Source organism: Cololabis saira, chromosome 18, assembly GCF_033807715.1.
Source record: "Cololabis saira isolate AMF1-May2022 chromosome 18, fColSai1.1, whole genome shotgun sequence".
Taxonomy (NCBI): Eukaryota; Metazoa; Chordata; class Actinopteri; order Beloniformes; family Belonidae; genus Cololabis; species Cololabis saira.
This window is the reverse complement of record NC_084604.1, coordinates 23,268,554-23,283,545: the sequence shown is the minus strand read 5'-3', so window position 1 is coordinate 23,283,545 and position 14,992 is coordinate 23,268,554. Positions and strand designations below refer to the sequence as shown.

The 14,992-nt window shown below is 40.2% G+C and overlaps 1 protein-coding gene across 3 annotated transcripts in view; it reads right to left on the bottom strand.

Annotated features, from left to right (window-relative positions):
- The window catches only part of utrn (utrophin), a 191,240-nt gene that overhangs the window by 117,311 nt on the left and 58,937 nt on the right, over positions 1–14,992 (bottom strand). For all 3 annotated transcript variants that reach the window (XM_061747080.1, XM_061747081.1, XM_061747082.1), the window contains 7 exons: positions 14,794–14,895; positions 14,432–14,552; positions 13,866–14,080; positions 13,298–13,415; positions 12,942–13,147; positions 11,895–12,049; positions 11,618–11,807 (listed from right to left, as the gene is read on the bottom strand). In XM_061747080.1, coding sequence (XP_061603064.1) covers positions 11,618–11,807; positions 11,895–12,049; positions 12,942–13,147; positions 13,298–13,415; positions 13,866–14,080; positions 14,432–14,552; positions 14,794–14,895 — 1,107 coding nt within the window. The remainder of the gene's footprint in view (positions 1–11,617; positions 11,808–11,894; positions 12,050–12,941; positions 13,148–13,297; positions 13,416–13,865; positions 14,081–14,431; positions 14,553–14,793; positions 14,896–14,992) is intronic.

The window sequence follows — 14,992 nt, the reverse complement described above, 5'->3', positions numbered from 1 at the left end:
CTTTTCTCATTTACCTTTTTTGCTTATAATCCTGTGTACGTGTTGGACTTTTTCATATATGTCACTAAATATATTCCATATTTTTCTCCGTATTCATCTTTGCTACATACACAGGGAAGCTAACATTATCTTGCCTGGAAGGGGGAGTGAAACCTGCCTCTTCTCACACATTTGGGTGATATCTATGAAATGGGCTGAACCAATGAAGACCCATGCTCGGAGCACTGGAGTAAATCTAATTTGATTCCATGTCGCCTCTACAAGCTCTGAATGTTCTTTGAAGTCTGTGGTCCGATGTGTCAAGGCACCAGTGAAGTGGAGTTGAGGCTTGTGTTAAGCTGTCTTTCACAAACATTTTCAATGCTCACACTAATCCCCTCCTGTCATTTCTGCTCGCTCCCTCGTCTTCCTGGAACCTCACATAGAGCTATCTCACGTCTAATCTACAAACCATGGTAAGCAGGGGGGGGGAAACAACTAAAATCAATGCATGTTTTCATCTTTACTACAGGCTTTTCATTTGATAAACTATATACCAATTGAAAAATCCTGTCTCGAAAAAATTAATACTGTACACCAAAGCACGCTAAATATTTATGAAAAAGAAAAAAGAAATACAGAGATTATAGCAAATTTGAGGAATTTATTTTCCCCAATCTGTTTGTATTAACCAATCCCTGTAGAACAACAGCTGTAATTTAGATGGAAAGTCGAGGTACAAAGAAAATATGACTAAGTAAAGCCATAAAAAGCCCTGTAATGACTCTTCAGATTTACGCTGAGAACAAACCGTCTTCTCTTCTTTCAAAGCAGGTTCTGAATGAGTTTCAGAACCTCGATGTCATTCACAACTGACATTGATCAAATGTTTCAACTTCAATGTGAGTAAAAACCCTGAAATCAGAGCCAAATGTGTTACACCAGAAAGACTTCTCTTTAAAAAAAAATCTGTAATGGAAAAGCTGTTTGAGAGTGCCTTTTCTATCAAGCAGCAAAAATGAGTTTGCTCCTGTAGTTGTATCTCATGTTTACGCTGCTTTATCTCCATTCCTGCATCTTATTGTTGATGCTGAAATAATAAAAAACTGATAGCCCATCATATTCTCTGCACATTTTACTCAGCTTTATTTGGACTCTTGTATTTGATGCAAACTTGCTCCACTCTCCCACAGATTACAGACTATACATAGCTCCAGTTATCTTTAATCTCCCTGTTATATAACGGCAAAAGCCATTTCCAGCTGTTCTTTGTGGTTTTTTTTGTCGCACCAAATTATTTATCTCTCAGGGCATGCTCTGTGCTCCTTTTGCCTTTTTATCTCTGTATATGGTCTCAAGCTCTTTTTTTGTTTACTGAAACTCACTTTTTTTCATCTATTTTGTTTCTTACTACTACTTTTTAACCCTTGAAAACAGAATGGTCAGTTCAACACTGAAAACATGTGAACTGAAACCGAAATTCACATAATTTAACTCCAACTTTAAAATACTTGACATTGAAAAAGAAACACTTTCCTCTGTGACTCTTGAATTGCAAGCATTCAAAGGTAGCGTAGGACACAAACACACAATCAAACTTGCACAAAGCTGCCGCTCTTAATAAAATAGATACATTTAAAAAAAAAAAAACAGAGGTGAAGTTTGAAGTGGCTTCAATAATATTGATGGAAACTGTTCCTCAAAGGTTTGTGATTGGATGCTGCCACGCCAGAGGAAAGCCTGTGATTAATATTTGAGCAGCATCAATTGATCTGCATCCTAAGTGCGGCATCGAGGCTCAAGTGATGTGTAAACTTTCAAAGACCCAAAGAAAGATGGCCAAGTGGTTCCAAGGAGGAGGGAAAAGATGTGGACTGTAAATTATTTAAGAAAAAGTGATGAAGAGGTGATGACTGAGTAAATACTAACGAGATGACATAAGACAAAAGCTTGTGCTAGAGATACATAATTAAAAACTGTAAAAAAAAAAAAAAAAAAAAAAAAGACTAGAGCCCACTTCACTATGTTTTGTACAAATCATAACAATGTGTCTGAAACTATCGAAAAGCAAATCAGCACCAAAACAGACACATCCTCAGACATGAATAATAGAATTGAGGAGTGATAAATAATAGAAAACTTGTTGTTTCTTCCCCAAAATAGAGAAAAAATACAGAATCATTCAAGCCAGACCACTGGAGCAACCAGGCCTCATCTTCTTTTTTTAAGAATTAATTACCCGTGACAACAGAGAGAAAACGTCCAGAGATAGAAAAAAAACAACAAAGAGGAGAGAATAAGTGTTGACACTGATGCAGGTAAACAAGAAAGGAAGAGAAGGGTAATAGGAGACAATGAGAAAAGTATTCATTCATTCTCTGAGCTTAATCTTAACACTTTTCTTCCCATTCTGGCATGATGTTTTCGACTGAGATGGAGCCACTTTGTATCTGAGGATGTTTGTGGGAAGATTACACGACGTAATCTGCTTTCCAATATGGAAATGCGATGGTTGTCTGTACCACAGAGGTGGAGATACTCCCATACATACACACAAATAGAAAATGTAATATCAACTATGAGTCAGCACTGTGGTGATGAGCGCACCGAAGATATTGGCAGAGCAGGAGGACTCTGAGGGTTCGGAGCGAAAACCTTGTCCTTGGTGATTGTCAAAGGAGAGCAAAAAGAGCAGTGGAGTAAGAATGACTGGTTGTTGTTTTAATTTCCCCATCCTACTGTAGGCTGACCCATGGATGGCATCCCGACTGAGAACAGAGAGCTGAAAAGTCAGATTTCTAGTTGGCTCCAAAACTGACCACCTCCTGCCTCTTATTGTCAGACACAGGTCAGTGTTTTCCCCTAGCCTCTCTTTTAGTGTTTCTATGAATCTTCCTGCCCTTTTAACGACCATTGAGAGGTGGTAATGACATCTAGGGGGGGTACGAGGGGAAACGAGAGGTAACTATTCTGAATCTGGATTTGGTACAGTGAGTCTTCAGGGCATTGTAATGTCAGTCATAATGGTGTGATAATGACGAGGAAGCCAGAGGCATCGGTACATCATGATGTCAAAGAGTCTGCCGTCTGAAAACTAAAAACTCTTTCAGCTCAGCTGGTCATCAAACCTCAGTGCTCACTCATGACCACCTGGGCCGTATCTGCCATGAAGTACTTAAGTGCAGAAACTCCACATTTTATCATATTAACGCATAATTTCACAGCGCCATAGCTCTGATATCAGTTTTTCTTTCGACAAAGATAAACAGTTGTAGTTTTCAGCTCAATCATCCAATTCCACCTGCGCAGCTTTTCTTGTCAAGCTAAATTCCCTTCAAGACTAAATTACTTTTCTCAAAACTAAAATCAATCACAATATTAACCGGCACAGACAACTGTAGTTGCCATTTTATCACCAGTAAAGAAAACATAATGTAAGAACCCTTTTGGAGCACGTGCATCGCAGCGCATGCCACTTTCCTCTCAGTTCTCAATGTTTTCCCATCTAATAAATATTTACGCTAGCCATCTCGTGTCGAGTCGGTAGGTGGTTATGCAACTTTCTCACGCATTACATGCTCGATAAGTAGGTTTACAGGGCATGGGAGACACAAAATACGACCTACATAGATACAGCGGAGAATAAGGGAAGTTATATTCTTTTATATTTGTATCATTTACTATCACACATGTTTTTCTACAAAAGTTGTCTCATCCAAGACTTCTGATTCTCAATCACAAGACAACATGCCTCTCACGTCATGATAACGGAGCATTTACCAAGCTGAAGTTAGTGAGAACCGGAGAGCAGCTTTACTCTGGCGGTCTAAGTGATTTAGTGCTAATTCACATCACCACTTCTGTAAAATAAGAAGTCCATCTGCTGTGATTTACATTCAATGCTGATTGGGAGAGAAACCCAGTCCTCATTTTCTTTTATTGCCTCTGCTCATTCCCATTGCCGTCTTGATGAATTTAAATGAGCTCAGTTTATGAATCCGTTACCACAGAGCTCTCCTGCATATGACCCATTACTCTGTGAGGTTGTGGAGGATACGCCAGGGTTTGAAATGTCTGCATGCATATATGTATGAGAAAAGTGTGTGTTTTTGCCTGGAAAAGAAATGTGTCTCAGGAAGTGTGTGACAAAATACCTGAGATTTGAGTAGGAGCCAGGTTACTTGGGGGAAAATGGTGGGGTTATCAGCCAGAACATGAGGCTTTAGCTGGTAGTGTTAACACTTGCCAGGAACTCTGAGGACCCTGATGGAGCTCAAGGATGGGGAGGTCAGACAGCTGGGCTCAGTATCCATGGCTGAATCACCTATCCTGGGGGAGCAGGGAGCCTGAAGCAAAGATGGACAGTGTGGAGCCCAAAGGGCAACATTCTTTGCCACAGAAACACCCAGAAAGACGAAGCTTGGTTGCACATTATCACTACTTTACACCCACCTTGAAAGTGGGCTTTGATTAAGCACAGACAAAAACCCATACACACACACACACACACACACACACACACAAAGTCTGAGCCAACGTTACAGTAATGAGAGTAGGAGGACACTCCTCTGGAGAGAGCTAGGCCTTTCAGCCAATTCTCAGTCAGTGATTTGAAGCAGGCCGACAGAACCGAGCAGGCAGGGCTCCTCTGTATGTCTCAGTTTAAACGGAACAGGCACGCCACTCAGAAGTGCTGCTCACCAGCAGACCAGCTCTGTCACAAACATACAAACAATTTAAAGGAGAGAAGTCGGACGAGGAAGGAGTCCAGGCCAAATGCCAGATAAGCGAAACGTTCAGGTTTTTACAAGGATTAAATTAATCTGGCAGCCACCTCACATGCAACAAACAATCAGCGAAGTGAACAGAAAACATGAAACACTTTTCCTGAATGGTTGCAACTTATGTACCTCACTAGCTACTCGCCCAGAAGCTGCAGTAGTTACAATCAGCATTCAATCATTACAAATCGGTTTAACAGAATGGGCTTCGGGTTATTTAAGTACCTAATACTCTGAGTCATCCACTAAAAATAGTGTGGGATGTTTTAATACCAACATCATATCAAAACAGCAACAATGACCGAACCCAAGAGGAGGAGCGGCATGCAAATCCATCATCAGGAAGCTGCTGTTCCAGTCTGCCAGGCGGGAGGGCACACCATGGGAACCGCCCGGCATTGCCAGTGCCCCCAAGGGAAAGTAAAACACAGCTGGAGTGGTTGATGCAACTCAAGGGAGAGTAATTGGGAGTAGACTGACTGATGCCTCCTACCAGCAGGGACACAATCCGCGTAGGTCTGGACTCTAATGATGCCGGATTGAGTCGGATGAGCCACTCCAGAGTTTAATTAGTGTTTATTATGCTTTTATATGCACACATTTGGGGAGATGAAATGTCACTTATTTTGCTCAATAGCTGGAAAAATGGCTGGAAAATGAACTGAAACGAGGAAAGATAATTAAACTTTCCAAATGCTCTGTTTCTGACATGTTCTTGCAGGTTATTTCAACAAAGACTTGATGTGACATCTCTCTGTATCCCCTTGTTCCCTTGACCACATTTTGGCAAAAAAAAAAAACAGCAAGCAAACAAACAAAAAAAGTGCAACACTAAAGGACAAAGGATTTGAAGGCGGATTAAATTCTGAGACTGTAACGTAAACTGAACTCTTCTGATGCAATTGCCTTTTTTTCCCCTCTTTCAAATCTCAACAGCTGGTTCTGGAGAGCATGCTGCTGATGTGCAACAACAAAAAAACAACAACCCAACAATGATGTTCAGCAATCAGTGATGATCACCAGAGATACAAAACAACACAGTCGTGTGCACCCAAGTGTCAATTTTCTCTAAAATAAAATCAATACAAAAGAGAAATAGCTGTAAAAGGTTACAGTCAACAAACACACACAAATGTCTGTTAGGTGTTTTTTTTTTTGGTTTTCTTTTAAATTAACGCATGTGGCAGCAGATTATTCAGTTATAAAGTGCCTTCCCCAAATCAAAGTCATTTAATAAGTTTAAGTAAGATGCTTAATAGCTACATACCGTTTATTCAGTGCAGATAAAAAAGGTATTTCAAATGTTTAACCACAGATAAAGTCAAGCCGTCTTTCGACTAATCCCGTATATTCTGTCAGGATGCTTCTCAAAAAACACAAAAAATGCAAAAATACAGTTTTTCTGCTCACAAACAACATCACAGACTCTTCCCTGCCTTGTTACTTTGTTTATGCTTCCACCTTTGTATAAAAAGGAAGAAAATAAATAAATAAAACCGACTTCAAAACTAGAGACTCACAAATACATTCCAGCAGGGATACATAAATTAAAAGATTTCCTGCTTTCCAAAAATAGTCCAAAAAGTCCTAAAGTCAGTGATGTACACGTGCATGTAAAGCAACACTGTAAAGATGAGCAGTTGTCCCCCAAATCAATGGCAGATTACCAGAATGCCATGACAACAAAATGATTCAAGAACAAAAAGGGACACAGCTATATGAGAAACACAGGATGGATGGAAACAAGGACATTTACAATGTGCAGCCAAAACTTCAGGGATCCTCCTTCAAAGATGTATGCAAACATATGCATGATTTAAAAGTGGCATAAAAATGAAAATAATTAAATAAAAAAAAGTCTCTAAAAAGACTCAGGCTCTGAATTATGTATGCCAATGAAACTTTAGAAAAGCTGAATAAAGCAAGTTAAAAACACACAACAGCTTCAAACAGACCCAAGTTCATGCAAAAGTCCACTCTTCCAAGTTTAGAACAAATTGGTATCTAAGATTGGAAAAGCGATGAACAGACCAAACAAAAACATGAACTCCGTTCTCCAGCTGGGTCTCTCCACGTACCTTGCAGAGCTTCTGGTAGCGTGGCGAGGAGATGGCCATCCTCTGGAGCCTGTGTAAGAAGACCACCACCTTCTGGAGGGAGGTCCGGACCATGGCCATCATCTTAAGACTACTACAAGTCTGCAGCAGCCTGCTCCTGGTCCGCATGCTAGCACTGCCCTGCCCCGCTCATATTGTTCTTCCTCTCCCTCTCCCTCTCCCTAGCGAACCGACCAGACCCCAGCCAAGCTGACGTGATGCACACACGCAGTCATACAGAGAGAGAAAGAAGGAAAAAAAAAAAAAAAAAGGGGGGGGGAGGAAAAAAAAAAACACTCACATTCACAAGCGTACTCAGCTCGGCATGCCCCCACGTTTCGTCACACACGCTCCACAGAGAGCGCAGCCTTGCTTAGCTTTCTTTCTCTCTCTTTATAAACAGTCGCTCCAACACATCTGTCAGCATGCGCATGCACGACGCAGGCGAAGCAAACAAGATGAGGCACTCACTTTCTCCTCCACGCAGACATTTACATGTGCAGCCTGAGTGCAGAGCCAGAAGACAATTAAACAAATCACTTGTGATGGTACCCTGCAGAGTCAGAGGAGGATGACGGAGATGAGAGGAAAGAAGAAGACAAATTGAAACAGAGGACGAGAAGAGAAAAAACTGGAGGAGGACAGAGAAGATAAAGACTTGAGTTAAAGTGTTCGTGAGGTTCACTTTTTATTGCCGCTGATCTGGAAAAGAGGAAGAGGAAAAGAGGAGTGAGAGAAACAGAGTAAAGGAGGACAGACAATGCTTCTGCTGTAAAGGGAGAATGACAGCGGCAGACGCACAGATCAATGCGCAAGAGACAGAGAAAGGGAGAAAGAGAAAGGCGAGAGACTGAGCCAGAACAAATGAGATGCACACGCACAACAGAGCTACAATGAGGGAGGGGTTATTTCGAGCGTCTAGGATTCCTGGAAGTATCGACTCCGCTCACTTTCTACATCGGCAGGCATATCAGGAGCACTTCCGTGATTTAGATGGACATGAAACTCCAGACCGAATCATGAGTACAGACACGATACGGGAAACTATCTATGCAAAACTGACCAGTAACTGCAAAAATATGTACACGAGTCAGTAACCAACATTTTGGGTGTCTGTGCCCCGACACACAGAGTCTGAATTTCTGAAATATAACTTCCAAATAGGATGATCACAAAAACTCAAAATAAAACTTTGCTGAAATATGTGAATCCCACTTCAGTTAGCGAGATACCCAGATAACCAGAACCGACAGTTGCAATGACAACTCCTTTTATTTAGTCACCAGTTTTTCAGGGGTAGAAGTGACATGCAAAGGATGTGTTAGGCTGAAAACATAATGCATATCGATTGGGCAACGACTACAGGACTCAGCTGTCATTCAAACCAGCTTCAATGTTTTTAAGCCTCAACAAAACTTAAAAAGACAGAAATGTACTCCCCAGTAAAATTGTCTTGAATTGACTAATAAGCTTTAATTGTCTTTGCAACAGGCTGTAAACATGGTCAATACTTCTGTTAAGTTCGACATTTTAACAGGCGGTTTGTGTGGATTTACTCGCCCTTGCGAAGCTGACTTCAAGTAGCCATCACGCTTTAAGAAGCGATTTAACACACAATTTCAAACAAATGACCACAGCCACAGTGGTGAAACTGCACTGCTAATAGTTCCTGAGTCATGTCTCTGAGTCATCCAGCACAGAGGACATGACTTTGAAGGAAAATGTGCATTGATAACATTGTGTTTGCTTCACATACAGTTTGAAAAAAAGATTACCAGAGAGGAAGAAGAGGAGTAGAACAGGGTTGAGAAAGAAGGAGAGCAAGGTCAAGAGAAGAGAAAAGGCTTTTGTGCACGTTGGAAACCGTTTGAGAGAAAATATCTGCTTGAAGCATTCAAATACCAAAGAGATGGCATTAAAATACAAAAAGAAAAAGGTGAAAAAAAGCAACACAGAAGACCCTAAAGTAGCCACTGATCACAGAAACATACACAAAAGAAAACTTTCAACAAACGCAATACCAGTCCTTTCATGCAACTTTTATTTGAAGAGCTATTGAAACAATAATATTATATATATATATATATACTGTGTGTGTATATGTATATATGTATATATATATATATATATATATATATATATATATATATATATACACACACACACACAGTATATATATATATATATATATATATATATATATATATATATATATATATATATATATATATATATATATATATATATATATATATATATATATATATATATATATATATATATATATAAAAAAAACTCATCCTCTCACACAGACAGAACAAGAGGTATTTATTTGAAGTGAGGATGAACTTGACATAAACTGCTTTCCATAATTACAATCTGTGAATTTCAAAATTTGATTGCTTTGTAGATTTATTGAAATGAGGGGGAAACACAATGACAGCAAGACAAATACGTAGGAATAAATACTGAAAATTGACCAACAAGTTTGTGAACTCACAGACACAGAGGCAGCATGATGAGCTGACAGAAGAGCTCTGTTTAGTCTGGGCTTAACTGGCTAATGCAACCATTTGAGTGGTTCCTGGGTATTGACGCTGCTGCTTCACGGGGAACTGGAGACCCAATGTATTGTTGGCTCTGCGCAAATGCTGGAAGCGTTTCCAAATCTGAACTTTCAAGAATTTATAGAAAGCACAGAGTATGCTTCAACTGGTCACATAAACAGGCTCAGGCACAGATCCCAACACCCCCAGCAAAACACGTCCACGCCAGACTTGATTAAAAATTCAGCTCTCCAAGCTGTGTACACTTTGGCATTTTTCTGCTGGTAGCTGCTATTGCAATACCTTCCACCATGTCTGCACATGGATGACGTGACAGTAATTATCTAAAACACCGGCTGCAGAAACGATCATATTGCCTATGATGAGATGATGGAAAATCAGTAAGAGTTAATGATAGCACTCATCCCGTGAGTTTTATCACAGGCTATGGTGGACAGCTGCACATTAAAGAGCAGGACTGTTTTATAACACAATCCAAATTACAAGGTTAAATGCCCCCAGAAAAAAAGTCACACACCATATGAACGCATAAAAGACTACATCTATGACCATATTCACACCTCTGAGTCCCATACTCCGATGATAAAACATCAAATGCACTAAAATTATATTTATTATGTAGTGTTTTAGGAGAATCACAGTCTCAGACTTTAACCCAACAGGCGACACAGAATAAAACATAGCAATAAAGGGATCACACATTCTCAAACATTTTTGTAAATGTATAAAATATCTAATAAAATGTATATCTCAATATAGCTCCAAGAAAGAGTGTCCCCTAATCTCCAGATGCAGGTGGATCGCTGAATCTGGGGAGCTGGCTCTGCCCCGTATATTTATGGAGTTGCACTGGACTGGGTACACAACGCTGCCCCAGCTCGTGTTTGGTTGTGTTTATTGAATGTCTCAACAATTGCTCATAAACCTGACTCCCCAGCAGCAAGCTGGAACCGGAGACCAAATATTTGGGATTGCCATAAACTGGATAAATGAGAATCTACACCTGCAAAACAAAGTGTACTTCCCAAGATGTGACTTGGTAAATAATGTTTTCCTGACTGTCATGGGATAATCAAAAATGACTCTTCTTTTTCATAAAATTTCAGTAAACCTGTCGGATACAAATTAATCTCTGTCTTCACTAGTTAACTATCGAATATAATTTAGTGATTAAAAGAAAAGGTTTCAGAATTAGATTAGTTATAACTAAAAGTACACCAAGTGAGGGTTAACGTCTCATATTGACTTTCTATTTGTGGATTTATCCATTTATCCTAAAAGCAACAGATGATGAAACAAAAAGAGGACACGCTTAAAACCTAAACTAACTTTTAACATAACACATTTACTAAAAATTAATATGGCTGTGGCAAACAGGATGTGGGCATTTGTCCTTCAAAAGCTTTGAAAGGACTTATTATGATGGATGATGTTGAATAGAACAATGGACGAGTTTACTCGATGAATTAAGATACTAACAGCTATTACTTCTTGAACCATATTTCAGAAATATCAAATCCAGCTATGGTTCGATAATGAGTTTAAAAATGAAGTCTCTGAAATCTTCACGGGTATTAAAGGGAAGGGTTCAGTGTAATTACAATTTAGCCTGTTTTGAATTGTACAAAGGAAAATGAAAACAGATCAAAAGAGCATCACAAATGTATTCAGAGGGAATGAACTTGGGCAAATGCTCCACAACACACAACACGGTGGAGATGAGGACGAGGCTGGCGGCGCCACTATTTTGAGAAGCATACTTAGACTTGACAGGGATGTCAAAAACAAAAATAGAAAACAAAGGTGTGTGCCTTCTTTTATCTGATAACAGTGTGAATTGATTCTGGCATTTTCCGGCATTAAAATGTTACATTGAGCATGAAATGATGTGTGTCAAATGATCCCAAAGGTAAAGTCTGGGTAAATGACAAGCAAGTAAGAGGAGGCGCGAATGCACACAAACTGAATCCCTAAGCGGCGTACAAGAGGATCAATGAGCCACATTTAGTGCATACAAGCGCACTCGTGCCCTCTGCATGCCCTTACACACCTGCACTTTAACCAACCCTGCTCCCTTGTTCACACACGGCAGCCACAGTTCAGGCGGTGAGAGGTGTGTTAATGAAGGATGACACTGAGATAATTGGGGAGCACCTGTGCATGAATTCCTCACACGCTCAGTTTCCAGCCCTACCTCCAGTTGTCGTCTCAGCTCCTTGGTGTGGGTGGAGTCCTGAGACAGGTCTTCCCTCTGGGAGGCGTCGGCCAGAACGTTAACCGTCGTCTCAGCCTCCTGGAGCCATCTGAGGAAGGACTCCAGCTCCCTGAGAGACACCTGAACTCCCTTCAGTTCGCTGTCCAGCTGGGTATGATGGTCACTCGCCCTTCAAAACGAACATTAACTATTAAATACAGACAAAATATATGTTTTCATGGATCTAAATACAGTGTCTGCACGTTGGTGAGTGTACCTATTGGTGAAGTTGTTCCAGGCAGCATTCTGTTTCTCTGCAACCTCTTTGATCCGCCTGGTGTCATCGGTTGCATATTCACGTAAAAGGTGATTGGACAGCTCATTGAAGGCTGCAACTGTGCCTTGGCCTCGGCCCAGAGCTTGGAGGAACTCCTGAAATACAATCAGTGCTGTCACATTGGAGCATGACACTAAAAATTGGGACGATATGATTCAAAGTGAACATCATGACCCTGTTGGCATTACTACTTTTCTTTTCACTTGGGTTTTCCTGCATTTTATAAGACAAACTACCATGCAAAAATACTAATGGATTATTCAGCAAGTTTCATATAATTAAATAACTATGGCAAAACAAAAACTAGCAAATAAAAGGAAATGTATTATTTCATTGTTCAGCAACCCATGCTTAATCAAACAGATTATATTAGGCCAATCTGGTTATTATGAATTTAGTATTACCAGATAAATCAACCTTTTGTTAATCCAGCTCCTATTATTTCAACAAAAAGGAGAATTTCACTATTTAAAATGACACAATTACTCATCAAGACAAGACCGAGCAAACCAAGAGCAAGTATGTGTGAATGCAGCACAGCGGATTCTGTTAAACTCAGTTGCCCTCTAGTGTTTGGTTCTTGCAACATCTCAGACACATGAGGGAGGGAGAATTCATCTCCATAAACAGGGGTGCACATAGTTGGTCCTCGAAGGTCGGTGTTCTGCAGGTTTTAGATGTTTCCCTGTTTCAACAGAACTGATTCTAATTAAGGGTCATCCATCAGCATGTCATCAAGAAAATTCTGTTAATGACACAACCATGCCTGTCAGGCTGTGCTGAAGCAGGGAAACATCTAAAACCTGCAGGACACCGTCCCTTGAGGACCGACGATGTGCACCCTCGTCCATAAACTTCAGATAATGTGAGTGTGCAACTTTTTTTTTGTTTGTTCAATAATAACATACAGTAATTACAAAAGGGATACAATCACAGTAAATGGCCGTCAGACACACTGAGTTCAAGAAAGTGAAGATTTCGCCTAACCTTACTGTCTTCAAGCTGCTTTGTTAAGGGATCTCGGGACCGCTGAAGGAGGTTTTGGAAATGTCCTTCGGTATGTCCGATAAGCCCCTTCACCTCCTTCCTCTGCTCCTCCCATTGGTTGCTGTGGACAACCATGTTATCCAGCTGCTGCAGACGGGCCTCAACGCCGTGCTGAGTGCTGTCCCACTGGCTACGGACTTTCTCCACTATGACCAGAAAAATTAGGATATTCCACAAGATTTGGGAAATACATTTAAATGTATATTTGTCATTTCTAAATAACTTTTGTGGCTATTCTCCTCCCCGTCCCATCTCTTTTGTAAATCATCAGCAAAGTCATTTTGTTCTGTACGTACGCTTCTCAGTAATGGATGTGCGAACGTCAACATTAGATGTCTTGTTCTTGATGTTCTGTGCCAAAGTGAAAATATCCTCTAGCTGAGGGTGGCGCTGCTCCAGGTCACCTTTCGTCACCTGTCATTAAGAAAGAAAATGAAATTACACCAGAGGTTTAGAAAAGTCTATTTTCTAATTGCAACTGATTTTCATTAGAAGGATTCAGAATCGATTTTTAAAAAGAAAAATCACAAGACCAAAAGACACATATTTAGCAGGGACCCCCAGTAGATACATGAAGACACATACAGTACGTATGAGGTATTAAATGCTTCAAATTTTTTCTATTCCTCACATACTGTAGGACCCTTAGAGGCCATTTTCATTACAAAAGGTTAATTTTGATTTATTGTAGTGTCATCAGACATACTGTACAGTATGTGCAGCCCATCAAATAAGCATCTCCTCGTCTCTCACACACTTAAACCGTTTGTGGTGTTATTATATGAAATAAAAATAAATTATTTCAATCACACACAGATCTCAAGAACATGCGACTCTTCCCCCTCTCTGCTCTTCGTTCATCACCTGCAGACGCCCGATAGTCGTCCTGATCTCCTTCGTGTCTCCCACGGTGACGATATTAGATTTGAGCATCTGGGTGATGAGGACAAGCCAGTCTGCCAGTTCGGTGGCTGTTTGGTTGAGATTAGTAGGTGGCACCGTGTCAGGTGAGTGCAGGGTTTGGTGGTGGTGGTCGCTCACCAAGCTGGTCATCTGAACAGCTGAAGGAACTGCGGAGACTGGAGCAGGGGCAAAAGTGGCCAAATGTAAACAAATGTAAAGTTTAAAAGACTTATTTAAGAAGGAATAAGACAATAAATATTTGGGAGAGCAGAGTAAGAAGGATGTCAAATGACTATCAGAGGATGGTTCTATCAAAGTCATGATGTTATCAACCAAATTTGCCACCCAAGAGCATTTTTTACAGCATATTTACAGTTAAGAATCCATCAAAATCAGATCTATAGCTTTCATTTTCTTTTTAAATAACACTTTCATGGAACAGGCTTGAGATCATTTACTTCTTGTGCCTTTGATGAACAATAAAACACAGATGTAGTGATAGAAAAACTCGAATAAGATATTTTTACCAAGCTGTTGGTGCTGAACAGTATGTTGGTGGTGAGTCCACGGAGAGACAGTTGGCTGAAGAGATTCCCTCAGTCGGCTGTCCAGGGCTTTCCAATCGGCAGCCAGCTGCTCCACTTTACCCTGAACACATGAAGGAGCAGAGGGACAAATATTAATGACCAACTACAGTGCAAAAGGTTTACACAAGACACATCATGCATTAGGACTTCAATAAAACCGCCAGCTATCCTACAGTAACTTATAGATATGCTAAATTGCTCCTGGTAGGGAAGTGGCCTTTTTACAGTTCAATATGGACTAATTATATAATACAATGTGCAATATGTTTTGTATTTAATAATATTACTATAGAATATGAGACCTTTTCTTCAGGCAAAAGCTGCTGTTGTCTCTGCAGCTCAATAGAATGAGCCAGCAGCTCCTCCAGGTCCTTCTTCCTGTCCTTCATGGAGGCTTCCAAAGCCTACAAAAGATCAAAAACTCAATTTAGGTACAATATTCATATAAATAACATGTTAAATTTCAAGTGTTACATCTTGCGATGGATTTTGTTCATGTAC